Genomic DNA, 22,431 nt, shown 5'->3' with positions numbered 1-22,431 from the left:
CAAATTATGTTTCCAGGAATCCAGCCCTTCAAAGGATAATAACAGAAAAAAACCAATACAAGGACAGAAACCACACCCTAGAAAAAGCAAGAAAGTAATCCCTCAACGAACAAAAAAAGAAGACAGCCTCAAGAACAGAATGCCAACACTAACAACAAAATAATAGGAAGCAAAAATTACTTTTCCTTAATATCTCTTGATATCAATGGACTCAATTCCCCAATAAAAAGACATAGAATAACAAACTGGCTACACAAACAGGACCCAACATTCTGCTGCTTACAGGGAACCCATCTCAGGGAAAAAGACAGACACTACCTCAGAGTGAAAGGCTGGAAAACAATTTTCCAAGCAAATGGTATGAAGAAACAAGCTGTAGTAGCCATTCTAATGTGGAATAAAATCGACGTCCAACCCAAAGTTATCAAAAAAGACAAGGAGGGACACTTCATACTCATCAAAGGTAAAATCCCCCAAGAGAAACTCTCAATTCTGAATATCTATGCTCCAAATGCAAGGGCAGCAACATTCATTAAAGACACTTTAGTAAAGCTCAAAGCACACATTGCACCTCACACAATAATAGTGGGAGACTTCAACACATCACTTTCATCAATGGACAGATCGTGGAAACAGAAACTAAACAGGGACACAGTGAAACTAACAGAAGTTATGAAACAAATGGACTTAACAGATATCTAAAGAACATTTTATCCTAAAACAAAAGGATATTCCTTCTTCTCGGCACCTCATGGTACCTTCTCCAAAATTGACCATATAATTGGTCACAAAACAGGCCTCAACAGATACAAAAATATCGAAATTATCCCATGCATCCTATCAGACCACCATGGACTAAGGCTGATCTTCAATAACAACATAAATACTGGAAAGCCAACATTCACGTGGAAAATGAACAACACTCTTCTCAATGATACCTTGGTCAAGGAAGGTATAAAGAAATAAATTAAAGACTTTTTAGAGTTTAACGAAAATGAAGCCACAACATACCCAAACTTATGGGACACAATGAAAGCATTTCTAAGAGGAAAACTCATAGCTCTGAGTGCCTCCAAAAAGAAACTAGAGAGAGCACACACTAGCAGCTTGACAACACACCTTCAAGCTCTAGAAAAAAGGAAGCAAATTCACCAAAGAAGAGTAGATGGCAGGAAGTAATCAAACTCAGGGGAGAAATCAACCAAGTGGAAACAAGAAGAATTATTCAAAGAATCAACCAATCAAGGAGTTGGTTCTTTGAGAAAATCAACAAGATAGATAAACCCTTCGCCAGACTCACTAGAGGGCATAGTATCCTAAGTAACAATTAGCATCCTAAGTAACAATTTCAGAAATGAAAAGGGAGACTTAACAACAGATCATGAAGATGTCCAAAACACCATCAGATCCTTCTACAAAAGGCTATACTCAACAAAACTGAAAAGCCTGGATGAAGTGGAAAAATATAGAGACAGATACTAGGTACCAAAGTTAAATCAGGATCAAGTTAATGATCTAAACAGTCCCATATTCCATAAAGAAATAGAAGCAGTCATTAATAGTCTCCCAACCAAAAAAAGCCCAGGACCAGATGGGTTTAGTGCAGAGTTCTATCAGACCTTCAAAGAAGTTCTACTTCCAGTTCTGCACAAACTATTTCACAAAATAGAAGAAGAAGGTACTCTGCCCAACTCATTTTATGAAGCCACAATTACTCTGATACCTAAACCACAGAAAGATCCAACAAAGATTGTTGCGCGCGCTCAACAGGCCAGGAAGAACGACGCTGCTACAGGATCCTTCTGCACATGTTTATTCAGTCCTATTTCTTCTTCCTCTATATCTCCCTTGTTTATATATCTCCCTTGTTTATATCTCCCCTGTTTATATCTCCCTTGTTTTTATATCTCCCTTGTTTTTATATCTCCCTTGTTTTTATATCTCCCTTGTTTTTATATCTCCCCACTAATAGTAATCCTCTCTTGAATAATAATCCTCCCTCTAGCCTGGGCCTCTCACTCTTTTATACTTTCAGTTCCCATCCACGCACAGCAGGCCACGCCACCTCACCAGGCATGCAGCTTCAGCTAATCAGGGCAGCAGGGGCAAATCTCCATCAAATTGGATTCACCGGTATCCTGGTGCACCTGCGCAGCTCTCAAGATGTTTGTGGCTTATATGAGGAAGTCAGGTGCAAGTCATATGACTTAGCTGCAGTCCCTGGCACCTTTGGGACTGCCGCCACACCCGCTCCTAACAATTCCCCCTTTTTTCTTTTTTGGCAGAGAGAATGTCTGTAGATAGCCCCCCCCCCCCGCAGCCATGCCCCTTACCCGTCCTTGGGTGACAAACAGCATTGGTTTGATCCCTGTCTTAGGTTGGTGACATGCCCAGGGAGTCTTATCACTGACTACTTCTCTATCATGCCAAGCCACACCTGGGGAGATTGTGTTTTGCTTGCGGCAGGTGCATCAAAAGGCCAGGATGTTGATTAATCTATGGCCAGATCTTAATTGCTGCAAGCAAGCCTCATGGGTGAAGGTAGAGGTCTGATCCCCAGTGTGCAAGCATAGGGGCCCTACACAAAACCATCCCTTAGGCTCATCACCCAGAGAGGTCTTGGCCAGCTCCCGTGTCGTTTTTCCTGGGGGAAGGGAACTAGGACACTGAACCTTCATGCAATCAGACGTGCCTTCCACAGGATGCCAACAGCAAGCTATCCTCTGTGCAATGCTTAGCCTCGCACCCCACGGCATAACGCAGCATAATTTCTTTTAGAGCGGCAAACCGAATCTGAGGAGATTGTCCCGCCTCCACTGCAGCAAAAGCCTACGCTACCATGGCGAAAGTGCGGGCCACACACTCTGCACCTAACACATGTGCCAAACACAAAACACACACACACACTATAACAACCATACATCCCAGGGCTCTCATCCCCGCTCATCTTCTCTGAAGCAAGGGATAGATAGCCAGAGAGGCTATTTCTTTAAGGGGAATTCAGGGATCAAAAAGGCATGGAAAAATTTGAATGTCATGTCGAGCTGGTATCGGCTTCTGGAATACCGAAAGGATCTCCCATCTCGGCTCCATTGTTTGTGCTTGTGGGAATATCCACCACATCCACAGGGGCAACTGGATCAGGAGCCTCATTCTTGCAGCGTCTCACCAATCTCTCCAGCACCCAAAGAGGTTCTGTCTGGTCCTGTGGAAACACACAAACAGACCCTCTCGCCCACGTCAACACCTGATCCGATCGATCCCCAGTGGAGATGGACACAATACCTCGTGGTGATGAGACCATAACCTCAATCACCTGTGTGTTCATCTGGGAAGTCAATATGAAAGTCAAGTTTTCACTAGCTTCCCCTCTGTTGGGCAATGATTTCCGTGCCCTTATGGCAATCTGATTCACCTGCTTAAACACCTGCACTGGATATCCTGTCTGTTGTTGTGCAAATCGACCTTGATCAAGCAACATATCTCTATCCCATGCAAATTCAGCTTGATCAGTGAAAATAGGACATCCCAGCAAGGAGAATCTATCCTCTTTCCAGACCTCCGGACAGAAGGTCTGCCCATAGATGGCTGCCGAGGAGGCATAGGGAGGGGGAGCAGAAGCTAATTCACCTTCCTCCTCCGCCTCAGCTCTGTTGTTCTGTCCTTTCTGTCCACCTGATAACACTGTGTCTCCTTTCTTTTTCCTTTTTCTTTTTAAGCCCTTCTCTTCCTCCGACATACTTTCTTGTTGCTCTGTAAGGATTTTCTGACCTGTCTTGACTGCCTCTACACACAGTTTCAAACAGTAACAGAGTCCATATATCAGAACAAACAAGACCAAAACTATCAGACCTACCCACAAAGGGTCAATGGGAGAAAAAAGCATAACTACACAGCGAGGATCAATTGATCACTACACTGAGGTTATCATAGTTCCTTAACTTGTCCCAAAACCAGGAACCTTAACTTGTCCCAAAGCCTACTTCCTGGCAACTTTATATTCGCCTCTATTTTATCCGAGGTCCTTCCCAAACTCCTGGGTTACTTTGTGCCTACTTCCTGGCAACTTTATGCTCACCTCTATTTTATCCGAGGTCCTTCCCAAACTCCTGGGGTCGCAAGTTTCACTCACCGTGAACTTACCCTGCTGGCAACCACTGACTGCTGAAAGTTCTGAACTCGGTGGGGGAGTCGGTTCCCTGTACGGGCCACCAATTGTCGCGTCCGCTCTCGACCAGCAAGAACGACACGACCACCAGTCCTTCTAACAGCAGTTTATTCAGTCTTCATCTTTCTTCTTTCTCTTCATCAGTACCGTTCCCCAGCTGAAGAGTTCTGAATCCACGCCGGATCCTTCTCAACAGTCTGTTTTAAGGGAACACTTTATTAACCGCTTCTTCCCCGTGATGCAGTTCTGAATCCTCCCTGTAGCAGGGGTCTTCGCTCGTGCCTGAAGATGTTTCTTGTCCCGGGTTTCGGCACCACTTCTTGCGCGCGCCCCCAACTCGCCAGCAAGAACGACGCTGCTACAGGATCCTTCTGCACATGTTTATTCAGTCCTATTTCTTCTTCCTCTATATCTCCCTTGTTTATATATCTCCCTTGTTCATATCTCCCCTGTTTATATCTCCCTTGTTTTTATATCTCCCTTGTTTTTATATCTCCCTTGTTTTTATATCTCCCTTGTTTTTATATCTCCCCACTAATAGTAATCCTCTCTTGAATAATAATCCTCCCTCTAGCCTGGGCCTCTCACTCTTTTATACTTTCAGTTCCCATCCACGCACAGCAGGCCACGCCACCTCACCAGGCATGCAGCTTCAGCTAATCAGGGCAGCAGGGGCAAATCTCCATCAAATTGGATTCACCGGTATCCTGGTGCACCTGCGCAGCTCTCAAGATGTTTGTGGCTTATATGAGGAAGTCAGGTGCAAGTCATATGACTTAGCAGCAGTCCCTGGCACCTTTGGGACTGCCGCCACACCCGCTCCTAACAAAAGATAGAGAACTTCAGACCAATTTCCCTTATGAATATTGATTCAAAAATACTCAATAAAATTCTCGATAACCGAATCCAAGAACACATTGATGCAATCACCCATCCTGACCAAGTAGGATTTAGTCCAGGAATGCAGGGATGGTTTAATATACAAAAATCCAAAAACATAATCCATTATATAAACAAACTCAAAGACAAAAACCACATGATCATCTTTTTAGACACAGAGAAAGCATATGACAAAATCCAACACCCATTCATGATAAAAGTCTTGGAAATATCAGGAATTCAAAGCCCATACCTAAACATGATAAAAGCAATCTACAGCAAACCAGTAGCCAACATCAAAGTAAATGGTGATCAGCTGGAAGCAATCCCAATAAAATCAGGGACTAGACAAGGCTGCCCACTTTATTCCTACCTATTCAATATTGTACTTGAAGTCCTATCCAGAGCAATTCGACAACAAAAGGAGATCAAGAGGATACAAATTGGAAAGAAAGAAGTCAAAATATCACTTTTTGCAGATGATATGATAGTATATATAAGTGACCCTAAAAATTCCACCAGAGAACTCCTAAACCTGATAAACAACTTCGGTGAAGTAGGTGGATATAAAATTAACTCAAACAAGTCAATGGCCTTTCTCTACACAAAGAATAAACAGGCTGAGAAAGAAATTAGGGAAACAAGGGTGCTTCTCAATAGTCACAAATAATATCAAACTTCAAGTGTCTGAAGAAAGAAATTAAAGAAGATCTCAGAAGATGGAAAGATCTCCCATTCTCATGGATTGGCAGGATCAACATTGTAAAAATGGCTATCTTGCCAAAAGCAATCTACAGATTCAATGCAATACCCATCAAAATTCCAACTCAATTCCTCAACGAATTAGAAAGATCAATCTGCAAATTCATCTGGAATAACAAAAAACCTAGGATAGCAAAAACTCTTCTCAAGGATAAAAGAATCTCTGGTGGAATCATCATGCCTGACCTAAAGCTTTTCTACAGAGCAATTGTGATAAAAACTGCATGGTACTGGTATAGTGACAGACAAGTAGACCAATGGAATAGAATTGAAGACCCAGAAATGAACCACACACCTATGGTCACTTGATCTTCGACAAGGGAGCTAAAATTATCCAGTAGAAAAAACACAGCTTTTTCAACAAATGGTGCTGGCACAACTGGTGGTTATCATGTAGAAGAATGTGAATTGATCCATTTCTATCTCCTTCTACTAAGTTCAAATCTAAGTGGATCAAGGAACTCCACATAAAACCAGAGACACTGAAATTTATAGAGGAGAAAGTGGGGGAAAGCCTCGAAGATATGGGTACAGGGGGAAAATTCCTGAATTGAACAGCAATGGCTTGTGTTGTAAGATCGAGAATTGACAAATGGGACTTCATGAAACTGCAAAGCTTCTGTAAGGCAAAAGACACCGTCAATAAGACAAAAAGGCCACCAACAGATTGGGAAAGGATCTTTACCTATCCTAAATCAGATAGGGAACTAATATCCAATATATATAAAGAACTCAAGAAGGTGGACTCCAGAAAATAAAATAACGCCATTAAAAAACGGGACTCAGAGCTAAACAAAGAATTCTCACCCGAGGAATACCAAATTGCTGAGAAGCACCTGAAAAAATGTTCAGCATCCGTTATCATCATAGAAATGCAATCAAAATAACCCTGAGATTCTATGTCACACCAGTCAGAATGGCTAAGATCAAAAATTCAGGTGACAGCAGATGCTGGCGAGGATGTGGGAAAGAGGAACACTCCTCCATTGTTGGTGGGATTGCAAGCTTGTACAACCACTCTGGAAATCAGTCTGGCGGTTCCCCCAGAAAATTGGACATAGTCCTACCAGAGGATCCCACAATACCTCTCCTGGTCATAGATCCAGAAGATGTCCCATCAGGTAAGAAGGACACATGCTCCACTATGTTCATAGCAGCTTTATTTATAATAGCCAGAAGCTGGAAAGAACTCAGATGCCTCTCAACAGAGGAATGGATACAAAAAAATGTGGTATATTTACACAATGGAGTACTACTCAGCTATTAAAAAGAATGAATTTATGAAATTCCTAGGCAAATGGTTGGACCTGGAGGGCATCATCCTGAGTGAGGTAACCCAATCACAAAAGAACTCACATAATATGTATTTACTGATAAGTGGATATTAGCCCAGAAACTTAGAATACCCAAGATATAATTTACAATTTGCATAACACATGAAACTCAAGAAACGAAGACCAAAGTGTGGACACTTTGCCCCTTCTTAGAATTGGGAACAAAACACCCATGGAAGAAGTTACAGATACAAAGTTTGGAGCTGAGACAAAAGGATGGACCATCTAGAAACTGCCATATCCAGGGATCCATCCCATAATCAGCCTCCAAAAGCTGACACCGTTGCATACACTAGCAAGATTTTGCTGAAAGGACCCAGATATAGCTGTCTCTTGTGAGGCTATGCCGGGACCTAACAAACACAGAAGTTGATGCTCACAGTCAGCTATTGGATGGATCACAGGGCCCCCAATGGAGGAGCTAGAGAAAGTACCCAAGGAGCTTAAGGGATCTGCAACCCTATAGGTGGAACAACATTATGAACTAACCAGTACCCCGGAGCTCTTGCCTCTAGCTGCATATGTATCAAAAGATGGCCTAGTCGGCCATCACTGGAAAGAGAGGACCATTGGACATGCAAAGTTTATATGCCCCACTACAGGGGAACACCAGGGCCAAAAAGTGGGAGTGGGTGGGTAGGAGAGTGGGGGGGGAGAGTATGGGGGACTTTTGGGATAGCATTGGAAATGTAAATAATGAAAATACCTAATAAAAAAGAAGAAAAAAGAATACATTAGCACAGCCAAATTTTCTCTCTGTGGCTCTCACAGACCCCATACAGGTGGACACCTCACTGCTGAATACAGCAAGCACTAACTGGCAGAGACAGTCTGCTGCAGCTTTGTTGACTGGCTGGTTCTGTGAAGAAAGGACAATCTTGCCCCCCTTCTGTTTGTTTTAGTTCTTTCTCTTAAATGACATATGGTGCTTTTACTTTAACTGTTTTCCATGTTATTCCAGAAACCCAAGTTTCTATCTGACTGTTTATCCAGACATCCTGTGGTTGCTCTGTAGTCTCAACTTGAATTACCTGAAAATAGGGGAAGGAGGGTTGACTCAGTGGATAAGAGTACTTGCTGCTCTTGTGGAAGACCCAGATCCTGTGCCTAGCACCCATCTGTTAACACATACCTTTCAATAACTCCACTTTAAGGGACTGTAATGTCCTCTTCTGGCCTACACGAACACCAGAGCACACACACGCACAGCCAAAACAATTACATAAATGATATTAAAAAATAAATCTTTAAAACACAACTGAAAACACATTTTCCAAAATTTACTTCCCATGTTGCTCAGGTTAGATGGTGGACGTGGAAAAGGCAACTGTAGATGACTTGAGAAACAGGTTTGATGTTTATGTTTTGTTCACTTCTGAGGATTCAGGCCCAAGGTACATATGATGTCAATTAGTCCCTGATGACTTTATTATTGACTCCTTAACCCATACTTCCAATAGCATATATTCATCATGATTCAAGTATATGTGTAGCACATTGGTAAGTGACACAGTTTCTTCTGAAGTCCCATCCCTTTCCTCCAATCCCCACCCTCCACTTCTGCCACAAGCACATATGAGATTTGGGAGGTAAGAAAGTTTTGTTCTTCTAGACACCAATTGCATTCTGAGTCACTGTATTTTCACAAATCTCAGTACACGAGATGACTTTATGCAGCTGGCCTTCCTAGTGGCTGGTCAAACTGACCTTCAGCACTTCAGGCTCAGTCCCAGATGCAAAGACAAAGTTTTGTGGGGATAACCTGGTCACCACCAGCAATTTCATGGAGTGAACTCCTTATAATCTGTCTCTGACTACTTCACTTGCTGGATCTTTTTTCTCTGAGTGTGACTTTTACCAGGAAGCTATTTTTGCTATTCCAGATAACTCATCTGAGGTATGTTATTCCCAACTCAAAGAGAAACTGATACTTTATATTATTGTGGTGCAAGATTCCCAACTGTAGAAAATACTACACATGGTCTCTGTGATCTATTTTTAACTGTTTCAAGACAATGTATTATAGAAAGCAGCTTGCCATAATTGTTTCTGAATTGCATGGACTGAGGTTTTACTTAGAAACACAGTTCTGATGCAGACCACAGAGGCAGCATCCACAGCTGGGACCTTTTTGTTCAGGATGTGCAGGTGTGTTTCTCAGCTGGGCTTCCTCCCTCAGCGGGGAGGGGACTCTGCTTAAGGAGCCCCAGTTTTTGTTCAGCTTGTGCTGTCACTTCAAACACTGTGCCAGCTCCCAGAGAGCACAGAAATACTTTCCCGAATCGTCTGGTTGTAAAGCTGAAATGATAAGGCTGATGGATTTGAGTGATTTCTGGAAGACTACAGAATAGCGGCCGCTCCTCTCTTTTGCAGTAGAAGAAGACGTTTGTCGAATAAGGAAAACCATCTCTCCACTAAGAAGGTGCTTGTACCAGAAAAGATGGTATAAGACCTGACTTGTCTCATATGAACAGTCCAGGGTGAGTTCTTCGCCCTCCTGCCTGCTTGCTGTTGACCAGACCTGAATCACTTTCTCGGCCACATTAGATCCTGCAGAGCAATCAAAAGGAAGAATTAAAAGCTTAGCCTGTGACAGTGTGAACAAAACACTTTTGGAATTGGGCATTTTAAAACCCAAAGACAAGCCTGACTAAATAAACATTGTGGTGGCTTCTTTCCAATCCCTCTTCCCCATCATGTCTGTAGGAACTGCCATATGCCTGTCAATGCTTCCTGTTTATATCCTTAGTTATACATGATGCATTCATACCAGAGAAAGCCAAGGCCACCAGCACACAGAACAGGCTGTGAGGAGGCATGTGACACACTGTCCTCTGCATGAGTGTGTCTGCTCTGCCTCAGCTCAGAGATCAGTGTCTAAGTGCCTGCCACATGCACTGCCTACATTCTTATGTAGCACCCCAAACAGGAAATGGGGTTTTCTAAGGTCATAGGCCACAAGTTCTATGTAGAGAGAGAAAAGGTGGAGCTTGCCACAGCCTTTTACTTACTTCCTTGTCTTCCTTGTTAGATAAAGGAGGCAGCACTTAGAAGGGAGCATGGGAAAATCCATGCTGAGGAGGTAGCTGCTTTACCCACATGGGTATTATTCAGTGGGATAATGTTAGGACCCCAAGTTAAATTCATCATGAACCATATGAGATAAGTAATGTACTTACAGGTCATTATCAGATGTTTTCTTCTCTACATCAATTTGCTACTAAAGGTTAACAAAGAAAAAGTCCTCACAAGTCCATGCATCTTCCCCAGGAAACATCAGGATCTAAAATAGTGATAGGGTTTATTTAAATTCTGCAATTAACAAAGGTAGTTCTAAACTGTGTAGTAAAGGGCAGTCCATTAGAATTCCAGAAGATCCCTGCTGCTTACCTTATATAACATTGTAACAGGAATAAAATAATAGTCTTTGGACTGCCGGCTCCGGGTTCTGCGAGGAGCCTCCTGCCAGCCGCTGCGTCTCCCTGCCCTCGCTGCCCCTCCATGTGCCCGGGCGCCGCCGCTCCGCCTCGGGCCGCTGCTCACCCCGGGGTTTATGGAAGTGATGGAAGGACCCCTCAACCTTGCTCACCAACAGAGCCGCCGAGCAGACCGTTTGTTAGCTGCTGGGAAATACGAAGAGGCGATTTCTTGTCACAGAAAGGCAACAACATATCTCTCTGAAGCCATGAAGCTGACCGAGTCTGAGCAGGCTCACTTATCACTGGAACTGCAAAGGGACAGCCACATGAAACAGCTTCTTCTCATCCAGGAGAGGTGGAAGAGAGCAAAGCGAGAGGAGCGGTTGAAAGCGCAGCAGAGCACGGAACGAGATGGAGCCCCCCACCTGCAGGCACCTCCCAGGCCCTCTGAGGATGCTGAAGGCCAGAGCCCTCTGCTTTCTCAGCCATACATCCCTTCCACAGAGAGGCGCCTCCCCGAGGTGCAGGGGGTCTTTGACAGGGATCCAGACACATTGTTGTTTTTACTTCAGCAAAAGAATGAGCCATCAGAGCCTTGTATTGGAAGCAAAGCCCCAAAAGATGATAAAACGATTATAGAGGAGCAGGCAACCAAAATAGCAGATTTGAAGAGGCATGTGGAGTTCCTTGTGGCTGAGAATGAAAGATTAAGGAAAGAAAATAAACAGCTAAAGGCTGAAAAGGCCAGACTCCTGAAAGGCACAGCTGAGAAGGAACTGGACGTCGATGCAGACTTTGTAGAGAAGTCAGAGCTGTGGGGCTTACCTTCACACTCGGAATCCGCCGCTGCCTCTTCAACCTGGCAGAAGTTTGCAGCTAACACGGGGAAAGCCAAGGACATTCCAATACCCAACCTCCCTCCTCTGGATTTCCCATCTCCAGAGCTTCCTCTGATGGAGCTCTCGGAGGACATTCTGAAAGGATTCATGACTGACTAAGATGGAAGGCCATTGGAGAGGCTGGCGACAGTTAATCCAGAAAAGAATATAAAGGGAAAGCCACGCCCCAGGGGAATGCCAGAGATGCTCCTTCATCTGGTATGCTGTGGGAGAAGAGGCGGTGCCAGGACCTGGGAAAGTCACTGTGAAACATCACTTACCTTCGTCACGACTAAAGCTCATGATTCCGACTCGGCAGACACTGAACTCTTGGCGGTTCGCTTTCTTATGATACAAACCAAATGGCTACCTGGAATAATTTTTCAAACAGTTATTTTTCTTCAGGGTTAAATGTATAAAAGTATGTCATTAATCTATAATGCCATAAATGATAATGCAAAAGCTAAATATGGTGGCCTGAGAGGCTCACTTGTATTTGGAACATGCTTTCTATCATGCGTTGACTGTATGCATTTTCTGCACATTGTGTTTGTTTGAGATGTGGTGTGTAAGATACACGCTTCCAGATGGAACTGTACGTGCCACGTTTGCACTACTCGTAACATAATGAGAACCTCAAGACTATCAGGAGAAATATTTAAATTTCCATTTTATGAAGAAAGGAACCAAATTATTAGTTACGCTTTTTAAAGAAATTACCAGTTTACATAATTAATCAGGGTGCATTTAAGTTCTAAATTTGTGTTATATGATGCATCATTTGAAAATACTGAGGCACTCTCCTTTGTGCTGAATGATGCATGTGTGAAAGCAATGCTAGTTAGCAGTATTTGATTGTAAGAAATAAATAAAATAATTGTGTTTCATACAAAAAAAAATAATAGTCTTTGGAGGTCTAGGAGATACTCATTGTGTCAGTTCCCTTCTGTAGACCATGAGAACCTACGTGTGGATCACCAGTGGCCACATGAGAATCTAGATGTGGTAGAGGGCACCTGAAATTCCAGATATGGGAAGCAAAGGCAGAAATATTCAAGGGTTTCACAAGTCAGTCAGTATAGTTGAGTTGGTGACATTCAGGTTCAGTGAGTGTCTATCCCTACACCAAATAAAGAGGTGGACAGCAATAGAAGATAGCAAATGTTAACCATGAGCACTGGTTCACACACACACACACACACACACACACACACAGAGAGAGAGAGAGAGAGAGAGAGAGACAGAGACAGAGACAGAGACAGAGACAGACAGAGACAGAGACAGGGACGAGACAGACAGACAAACAGAAGACACAGGGACACAGAACAGAGACACAGCGATAGACAGACAGAGACACAAACAGAGATAAAGGACAATAACTAAAAACCCCATTTTTACAAACATGGATTAACTTTTAAAAGTCTAACATTAGGATGCATTCAGAAGATGGTTCTTGTACTTACATAGAGAACTCTGCATATTACATGTCCTGAAAGTTTCTACCATTTCCCCCAATTATCACTTGTTGAGTTCTGTTTCATTTTAGTTTACACAATGGTCATTGATAAGCTTTCCATGTCTATCTCTGATTCAAGTCTATTACATGTGCATGATGCAAATAACCTGCACTTATGGTGATGTTAAAGCCATGTAAATTGGTGGTTGGATTTTTATTGTCATTTAGTATGTAGTTCATAATCTTTCACTTGCTATCCCAATGGATGAAATAACTCAAAAGGGAGTCAAAAGAGAAAATACAAACAAGGTTTCTGAAAGAGCTCCACATCTCTCTATGAGATCAAATGACCTATAATCAAGTACATCAGGGACTATTGTCTGGTATCTGGGGTATATTCCGCTGTCCATTTCACTGCTGAGAGCTGAGAGCACATGCTCTGGACTGCAGTCTCTGTAGTTAGCAGGAGACCATGGGAGCCACAGCAGCCTGGGGAGCTCAGGATGGCACAGCTCTGCCCCTGCTCTCCTTCTCCACAGAGCAGGTGGATGCTCTCCTGCCACATAGCCACAGCCTCTGAGATGTGACTTTAGAGTACATTATTGGGTTTGAGTCCTGGGCTGGACAATTTGTCTCATTCTAAATGCTGCTTTGTCTTTCCTTGTGATTTATTGACAGACAATACTTCCTAGTGAATATAAAGCTTAAGGTTGGTAGAGAGATAGCTCAACAGGGAAAAGCACTTGCTGCTAATGATAAAGGCAGCACTCTCAGTGCCCAGGACCCATTTGACAAGCCAGTGTCCTGCAAAACCTGCAACAACTCCAGCTTTGAGGGATTGGACACAACCTCCTGGCCTTCACATGCACACATGTGTACCTATACACAAGTCTGTGTATACTCACACATACATACACAAACAAAAATACAATCTTTTAAAAACAATAAAGCTTAATATTTAAGGAATCATAAAAACAAATCAGTCATTCAGGAAAATAGGGATAATGGTGCACTTAATTTAGAAGTGGGAAGGTAGGTCAATAAAGAAAAAGAGGAGAGAAAATAAATGCGGAGGGCCTGCCCCAGCTGGAATGGGTTGAGCAGAACATAGCATTGGATGCCGACCAAAAGACTGGTGGTCCATGGCCTTGCAGGACACTTAACAATTTTTTACTGTTCTGTGCTTCATTAGGTGCTGGAGACTTAACTCTGTCTTATTATTCTGTGATAAAAACTTAAATCTTTATTATTGTTCTGTGCTTGATTAAGCACTGAGGAATCTTAATACTTTATCTTATTATTTACTTTATAATTCTCTGTTCTTGCATAAGTGCTGGAAAACTTAGCTCTAACTTTATACTTTATAATTCTCTGTGCTTAAACAAATGTTAGAAAACTTAACTCTTACTTTATAAACATATTTTATAATCCTCTGGCAATTAATATATGCTGTCTAGCAGTGGAGGATTAAGTAAAAATGCCCTTTGTTCTTTTCTCTCTTACCCAGAAGCCTAGCTACTTGGTAGCCAGGCTAGAGGGAGGTTTGGAACAATTAGCTTTTAGTTGAGTCAGGAAAAAAAAAGTCATGTTCACAGAAAGAAGTTTTTTACATCAGCAAATATGCATAGACATGCATACACATTCACACATGCATTCATACATGACCAAACACGTCGGGCCTGATCACTTGTGTCATCAACTCCACATGTATTCATGCATACTTACATGCACACGCCTATCCTTAAATGTGCATATATCTATTTAGTGGACAGAGCAAAAGCCCCACGAATAAGCTCCATAGAGCAAGTGCCAGTTGCACTTGAAAGAACTCACTCATTCTGGATGAAAAATAAGCTTCAACCTTTATTGCTTACAGAAAGAAAAAAAACTTTCTTTTGAGTGTGAAAAAGCCCTGTCCTTGTCAGTGAGAAGAAACTTGCTGTTAGGGAAAAACACCTGTCTCATGGTAAGAAGAACCCTGTCTTCTCTGTGCTCACTCTGCTCACGCTGCTGTGTCCTGATGCCCAGCTCTGCTCTGCTCTGCTCTGCTCTGCTCGCTCTGCTCACGCTGCTATGTCCTGATGCCCAGCTCTGCTCTGCTCTGCTCTGCTCTGCTCTGCTCTGCTCTGCTCTGCTCTGCTCTGCTCTGCTCTGCTCTGCTCTGCTCGCTCTGCTCACGCTGCTGTGTCCTGATGCCCAGCTCTGCTCTGCTCTGCTCTGCTCTGCTCTGCTCTGCTCTGCTCTGCTCTGCTCTGCCTCCTCTGCTTCTTCTCTTGTTGCTATTATTCCCAGTTCTTGTAAATTTGCAGGATATGTGATCCCATGGTATCCTACTCCTCTTATTTTCAAAAGTTCATAAGTTCAAACATAAATTCAAATCATAAATTGAATAAGAATGGATGACAGAGATGTTTACATGTGTTTCCATTAAGACTAGTTATCTAATTAAACATCTACTATCTGTCACTAACTCACAGGTTCATTAAGAGTTTAAAACAAACAAACAAAAAAATCAAACAAACAAATCAGCATTTTGCTTCCTTGCTTTCCTCCAAGGAAGGTAACCAGGTGAGATTTGACATTAAAAAAAGAAAAAAAGAGTTTAAAACAATAATTCTTATGTCCAAGCACGATTTTGTCAAGAGGCAAATCATATGCCTAGTGTCTCATTATGTCACAGGATTAGACAAAGTCCTTATATAACTGTTATCTTAATCTGATCTGAGATGTTTAAGACTGTGAGTTTAGGGCCAAATAGTAAATTCATGACTCTGAGTTTATTGTTAGCCGGTTTTCAAGATTTTAGTTAGAAATAGCTGAGAGTAGGTAATGGGCAATAGTTCGTATTAATTTACATAGATAGTTGGTTTTCAAAAAACATGAGAAATTCACAGAATGTTATGTATTCACTTGTTGTTAAGACAAGTCTGCTCCTGACAGCTTTCCCTGTCTTGGATTCAAAGAAGAAATAGAACATCTATGAGTTGTTCCTGTTGTGTTGAGACAGCCACTAGGCAAGACTTGCCTCATTTCATCTACAGACATAATACTGTCCAAAGAAAGAAGCTTGATTCTGCCAAGACAGAGTAGGCTTGTCCTTAATATCCTGTTTCTCTAACTCTGTCAGATGTCTGTGGGCCAGAAGGCTGAAGACTGATGCTCCAACATGTTGAAGTAAGGGACTGTCCAGGTGATCAGCGGTGTCTATAAATTGGCTAAGTTTTGGACGCTGTCTTGGGCTTCCTATATATTTTCAGTTAATATCAGTTGTTCTTGGATTTCTGATAGGGCTGAAAAAATACATGGTCTCCTAGCCAACCCAGGTTATTACTTTGAGAGGAACAGATTTGAGAGGATGGTTTTCAGATGGCACTCATAACTTGATGGTAACCAACACATCTCTGATTGGACTTAAAGCCCACTAAGGAAGAGGAAAATAAGAGGACCTTTTGTTGTTCTGTGCATAGCCATAAAGACTATAGCTGATTTTATTTGAAAAAAATTTACATTCAAAAGTATATTTTGTTCATCAATAATATACAAATATGAAGTCACTTCTCTAGTGAAGGTTTTGTATTTTCATTATATAAGTAAATTAAATTCTTCTTTCCTTGACGATGTCATTTGTGTTGTAGACACATCTGCATCCTTGTGAAGGCCTCCTGGTTTACATGAATTTCTTGAAGGTAGATGTGGACTTGAGAGGCAAAACAATAGGAAGTAGAAGAAGTCAGTGGTCATGTAAATCACCGCTTCCTTGGTCATCAGAGGAAATTAAGATAAAAGAAAATTCTATGTGATTTCTACCCGAGAAGCCAAAGTCAAGGTCTCCTGACCCTGGGTTGTAACATTCACTCATTAACAACATTATTGACAAGAGAGTAGGTAGATGGGGCCTTTATAATTTATAGCTGGTACAAACCAAACACACAGAGAACTATTTGTACAACCACTCATAAGAGCAATTCATTTAAACTAGTTAAACACAACTAGAAGTCCAGCTGGTTTTGAGGAACAAGGAGACTGGAGAAAAGCAAGCCATGACTTTACGTTGGACTGTCACCAGCCTGAATGAGTCTAGCCCCTATATCCACTGTTCCTAGAAATGAAAACTCCCCCTGTATCTCTGCTAGGCTCAGCCCACAGCAGGGCTTTGCTGGAGCCTCAGCTGCAGGTTTGGGTATGGGCTGCAGGTGCCTGGAGAGCACTGTGCACTTGCTGCACAGAAGTAGGTAGCTGAGTCTCCAGGCTGAGAGTCTGTGATGTGCAAGGAGAGCTTTTTCTCCCTTTTATTGAAGAAGATTGTGAATCGTCCATCTTCCTTTTTATCGGACACTGAACGTATGGATATCAGGAGTGCAGGGCCTTCCCCAGGGAACTGCTGGTACCATGGGAAGTAGTTAAAAGTGCTGTCCTCATAACTGCAGTTCAGAATTGCGGTCTCTCCTTCCCAGACTGTCAGAGATTGGGGACTTTGTCTCACCTGCTGCTGGTCACGTTTCTCCTGCTGCTGGCCATTCACCCCTGTGTAGAGAAATAGCAACTGTTGATAGGTTCCCAGGAATGTACTTCCTGCTTAGATATCATGACTTGCCTGGTGCCCCAAGTCTCTCATGCCTCCACATTAATCCCACATTCTCGGATTTCTCCTTCATAACTCACCAGCTAGGTGAAGGCCTAGGAGTAAAAACGTTGCTGTCAGGATCTTGTCCATTCCTCCTAGACTGAAGCTTGAAGGGAACTCAGGTGACCTTTTGTCTCCCACAGAACACTGACTTCAACTTCACAGGCACCTCAGCTCTTTCAGCAGGCTCCACCCTTCACAGACGCTTTGCCTGAAGCTCTTTCTGACATAGGAAGCATTTCCTGTTCTGTTCAAACTTAGTATTTCTGAAAGCAGAGTCCTCAGAATCAGAAACCCTGTCATTATAATTGTGCTGTCACATATTGTTGGTAAAATTTTGTGTTGATATAGCCACCAAATATATGAGTGTGGATTCTCTGAAAGAAAGAAAGAAAGAAAGAAAGAAAGAAAGAAAGAAAGAAAGAAAGAAAGAGGGAGGGAGGGAGGGAGGGAGGGAGGGAGGGAGGGAGGGAGGAAGGAAGGAAGGAAGGAAGGAAGGAAGGAAGGAAGGAAGGAAGGAAGGAAGGAAGGAAGGAGAAAAGGAAGACCAATGATCCAATGATCCAGTAATTTAATACCATTTAGGGGCCCTGAGGTCATCATATAAGAGAGTCGGCATATAAACACATACGTGTGCATGTATGTTTATTATAGCACCATTCACTGTTGCTAAGATGTAGATATAACCTAGTCAGACAATGAATGAGGAAAACATTATATCTGAAACAACAGAGTAATACTCAGCCAGAAGGAAATATGAACTTAGGCCATCTGTAGAAAAATGAATGTTATTGAAGGATGTGATGCTAAAAGCAAAACAAAGCAGACATGTAGAGGCCTACAACACATATGTGTTCTCAAGTGTAAAAATAAAAAGAAAATGAAAGAAGGGGAAAAGGAAAGAAAAGATGATCTGAAAATGGAAGTTAGACAAATGAGTATGGAGGAGGGGGTCACTTGGAGGGGGAAAGGAGAGTACAGCAGAAAGGGATGGCAAGGTGAATATGGGGAAATCACTACAAATGCATATAATAAACTGTTACCACAAACCTACTAGCCTGACAATTAATGTATGCTAATAATTAGGATATTTATGATTAAGAAAGGATGAAATTTTCTCCATTCTAGAAGTTTATACACACACACACACGTACATAAAACAACTTACAATGGAGTTATTATATATGGGGCATGAACAGGCCTACCAGACTCCACAAGCTAGTGAACAAACAGGCAGTGGCAGTAATGGGTTACCTCGTTTGGTGTTTGAGTATATTTTCTATCTATGAGTAAGATAAATATAATGGCCAGAAGCTGCTGAGAGAGGGAATAAAAATTTATTCTGTTTATATTCTAATCATTGTGCACCTTGCAAGAAAGTCAAGTCAGGAATTCAAGCTGAAATAGTGACAGGAAACAGAGGGATGAAAGCTGCTCACTGCAACCTACAAAGATCGAACCTCAGCCAAAGCCATCTGAGGCTAAGAAGAACTTCCCAACCTATCCCATGGGCCTGATGCAGGGAAAGGGGGTTAAAAAAAAAGCCACCAATCCTCAGGCAGGAAAAACCCACCAATTGCTGAGCACAAATAACCGCCAATTTCTGAGCTCCGCAACCTCATGACTTGAATCCCAACAACCTTCAATCTGGAAATCTACCCTTCCATCTGAGAAGAAACATAGCTCTAGCCTTGAAGGATAGCATACATCTTCATGGTGTTCACTTACAAATTCCTACTTGTCAACATTATGGACCCAGAATAAACAGATGTAATATAGATAAATAACAGATAGATGTATGAATTTCCTCTCTAATTAAACTTAGGCAATGTAGAAAACAATTCTATATTAATTTTAAATCCTAGTGTAAGGAGAAGTATGTGGGATGAGCCAGAGCCTTCAGCTGCTCTGAAGCAGCACTGCCCTCCTGTGGCTACATAGGAAGGTCTTCACTCAACAGTTCCCTGAGGTTAAAGGCCCAGGCCTTTAGGCATTAAATATTTTTCTAGGGACAATATTTTTGAGGTGGAGAGAGATTTTGTCTATGCTAAGGTCAGCTATAAGATGGTTTTCTTTCCTCCCCTTCCAGACTTTTCTCCATGTACCACCATGAGTCTCTATCTTTCTATCTTGCCTAAAGCCACTTCCTTCTTGAAAATGAGAGAAGCCACTCTTAAGAAATGAAAAACTGAGAATGTTCACTACGTGCAATAGAATTTTATATAATAAGCAAATGGCTGCATTTGACATGAGTTATACTTTTTTGACCACTTATTTAGATCACTGGTACACATGGCGATTATTAAGTCACAAACATTCTTTTTCACTAAATATTTATCTTTTATTTTTTGAGATGATAACATAATTACATAATCCATCCTCCCTGTCATCTGTCCAAAACCTTCCATATATTTCTCCTTGCGGGTTTTAAAAATTCTGGCTTCTTTCATTAATCATTGTCATATATGTATGTATATACATATTTATTCCTAAATAAATAAATAAATACAATTAGTTCAATCTAGATAATATTACTAGTATGCATGTTGTCAGGACTGACCAATCAGTATTGGATAACCAATTGGTGTGCTCGTCTCACAGAAAGACTACTTCCTCACCATCAGCATTCTTGGTTTCCAGTAGGTCACTGTCTAGAACAGAGACTGTGCTTTCCCCATCCACTTTAGCAAGTCTGTGGCTGTTGCATTTCAGCTCACGTTGGTGAGTCTTCATCTGTGCAGCTTCCAAAATTCCCAGGAGACACAATTACTCAGCAACACCCTGACCCTCTGGCTCTTGCCATCTTTCCTCCTGTCTTCTTCAGTGTTTCCTGAGCCTTAGCAGCAGCAGGAGGGGTTGTACTGTAGACACATCTTCTGTTACTGGGCTCCGCAGCACTGCACCTTGATTTGTTGTGGTTTTCTGCACTGGCCTCCATCTTCTAGTAAAGTCATGGAGACCCTACAACCACCACTGTACGAAAACAGACAATCCCTAATTGCATTCTAAGTATTTGTCCTTATCCCATACACGTTCATTTAGAGAGTCTGCTCATTTTGCTCATTATAGGAGTCAATCATTCTCTTTTATTGAGTTGTAAGAACACTTTTTAGTTATTCTATTTAAAATTACTTGAAATATGTGTACATATTGTTTAAATAACAATATGTTTTGAGTATTTTTACATACTCCCTGGTCTATTTTCTTAAAGATGTCCAGATCTCTACTGAAAAAAATTCAAAGTAACGATGCATAAAATTAATAAATGAAAGCTAACCCTCGATAATGAATTAGAAGATTCAAAAAATCACTGTGGGTGACACTGTTCTGTGGGAAAGTGGTTCTGGGTTGTGTAAGGAAGTTAATTAGGGATGATTCTGCTAGTAAGTTAGCAACAGCCTTCCTGCATGGTTTCTGTTTGAATCTCTTGTTTGAGTTCCTGCCTTAACTAGAACCAATGGTTGAACTATGACCTGGAAGTGAAAGCTTAATAAATCTGATCACCTTCTAGGTTGCTTTTACTCAGTGTTTTATCCCAGCAGCAGAAAGGCGACGAGAGCAAGCAGCTATCTGTGCATTCTGCATCTTACACGGTTCAATGTTTTTGCTGTGGTTGCAGTTTGATTTCTCCTCACTAACCCTGACCCTGTCCACAGCAGTTCTACCTGGAAGCCTGCCTTTACCTCCATTCCATTTTCTCCTCAACATTTATGAATTCTGCACGCTGTGGCTTAAATGATCATGTTGATTCTATCCTCTAATCTATGTGGCTTCCTGATGGCTTGTAACTGCAAAGGGCCACGCCCACCCAGCTGTAGGTTTGTGTGCGGGCTGCAGGTGTGTGGGGAGCACTGTGGTTCCATAGCACAGAGATAAGTGCCTGAGTCTGTGATCTGGGAGGAGGAAATGTGCAAAGAGCTGCGGCGTTCTTTAATGACTGTTGTGGATGTCAGTCTCCCACTCTGCTTTGTCCCAGAAGGATTGTAGAACACGCTGATGAGACTTCCCCCAGGACGTTGGTAAAACCACTGCATACTGTTCAAAGATGTGGAAAAGTTACACTGCAGCTCTGCGTTTTCCCCCTCCTGCAGAACCAAGGACGTGGGACTCTGCTGCACTTGCTGTCCTTTCACCCCTGATTAGAAACAGAGAAAGAGACACAGATGGCTGTCACTGCAGTGTCCACAGAGCCCTGAGCACACCCATGTCCTCTGAGAAGGTGGGAGCTCTGCAGGACTCCTGAGCTGCTCTCCCCACCCCTCCATGTGCTGAGCCAGATCCTCTCAGGTGCCCTGAATGCAGACACCCAGACTCACAGCAAACCTGGGTGCACAGAAGCCCCAGCAGAGAGCACAGCAGCCTCTTCATGGTGCTTGTGTGGCTGCTGGAGACAGAAGCAAGTAACCAGCCCCTGGGCTGTGGTGTCAGGGTGGCTGTTGAAGTGTCCCCTCCTTCTTCTGCAACCAGTCAGCTCCACCCAGGAACCCTGCCTGGCCACACCCTGCTGAGTTCCCTCCCAGCCTTCAGAGCCTGAATCTCCTCCCATGCCAGACCTCACTGAGAGATTGGGTAGAGAACAGTGAGGGGAGGGGGACATTCTGAGATGACCCTTGGGTTGTATGGAGTTAGGAAACCATGAGAAAGAGAGGACTCCATCATCCCAAGAGAATGTGCCTCAGCTGTGTACAAAGCCTGGAAATCTCAGTAAAAAAAAAAAAAAAAAACAAAAACAAAAACAAAAAAACATAAAACAAAAAACAAAAACAAAAAACCAAAATTTTAACTCAGGAAACAGTATGTTCTAAAAACTAAAGAGCTTTTATTGGAGCCTCAAAGATGGCTTAGCAGTTAAAGGTATTTTTTTTTCCCTAGAAGCCTTAGCTCCCTTGCTAGTATCCACATCAGGTGGCT

The 22,431-nt window shown here is 42.4% G+C and overlaps 1 pseudogene, 3 gene segments (V, D, J or C) and 1 further gene; 1 reads left to right on the top strand and 4 right to left on the bottom strand.

Annotated features, from left to right (window-relative positions):
* The window catches only part of Tcra (T cell receptor alpha chain), a 1,796,232-nt gene that overhangs the window by 1,039,912 nt on the left and 733,889 nt on the right, over positions 1-22,431 (bottom strand).
* Positions 9,391-9,962, bottom strand: Trav15n-1 (T cell receptor alpha variable 15N-1). The segment is given in 2 exon segments: positions 9,391-9,693; positions 9,914-9,962. Coding segments are annotated over 2 exon segments (352 nt in total).
* Gm6755 (predicted gene 6755) lies at positions 10,078-12,331 on the top strand (annotated as a pseudogene).
* Positions 17,109-17,610, bottom strand: Trav14n-1 (T cell receptor alpha variable 14N-1). The segment is given in 2 exon segments: positions 17,109-17,420; positions 17,559-17,610. Coding segments are annotated over 2 exon segments (364 nt in total).
* Trav13n-1 (T cell receptor alpha variable 13N-1) lies at positions 21,377-21,888 on the bottom strand. The segment is given in 2 exon segments: positions 21,377-21,655; positions 21,837-21,888. Coding segments are annotated over 2 exon segments (331 nt in total).

The sequence above is a fragment of the Mus musculus genome, chromosome 14 (genome assembly GCF_000001635.26).
Source record: "Mus musculus strain C57BL/6J chromosome 14, GRCm38.p6 C57BL/6J".
Classification (NCBI taxonomy): Eukaryota; Metazoa; Chordata; class Mammalia; order Rodentia; family Muridae; genus Mus; species Mus musculus.
Note: the sequence above shows the minus strand (reverse complement) of the source record. Positions and strands in the feature narration are given on the sequence as shown.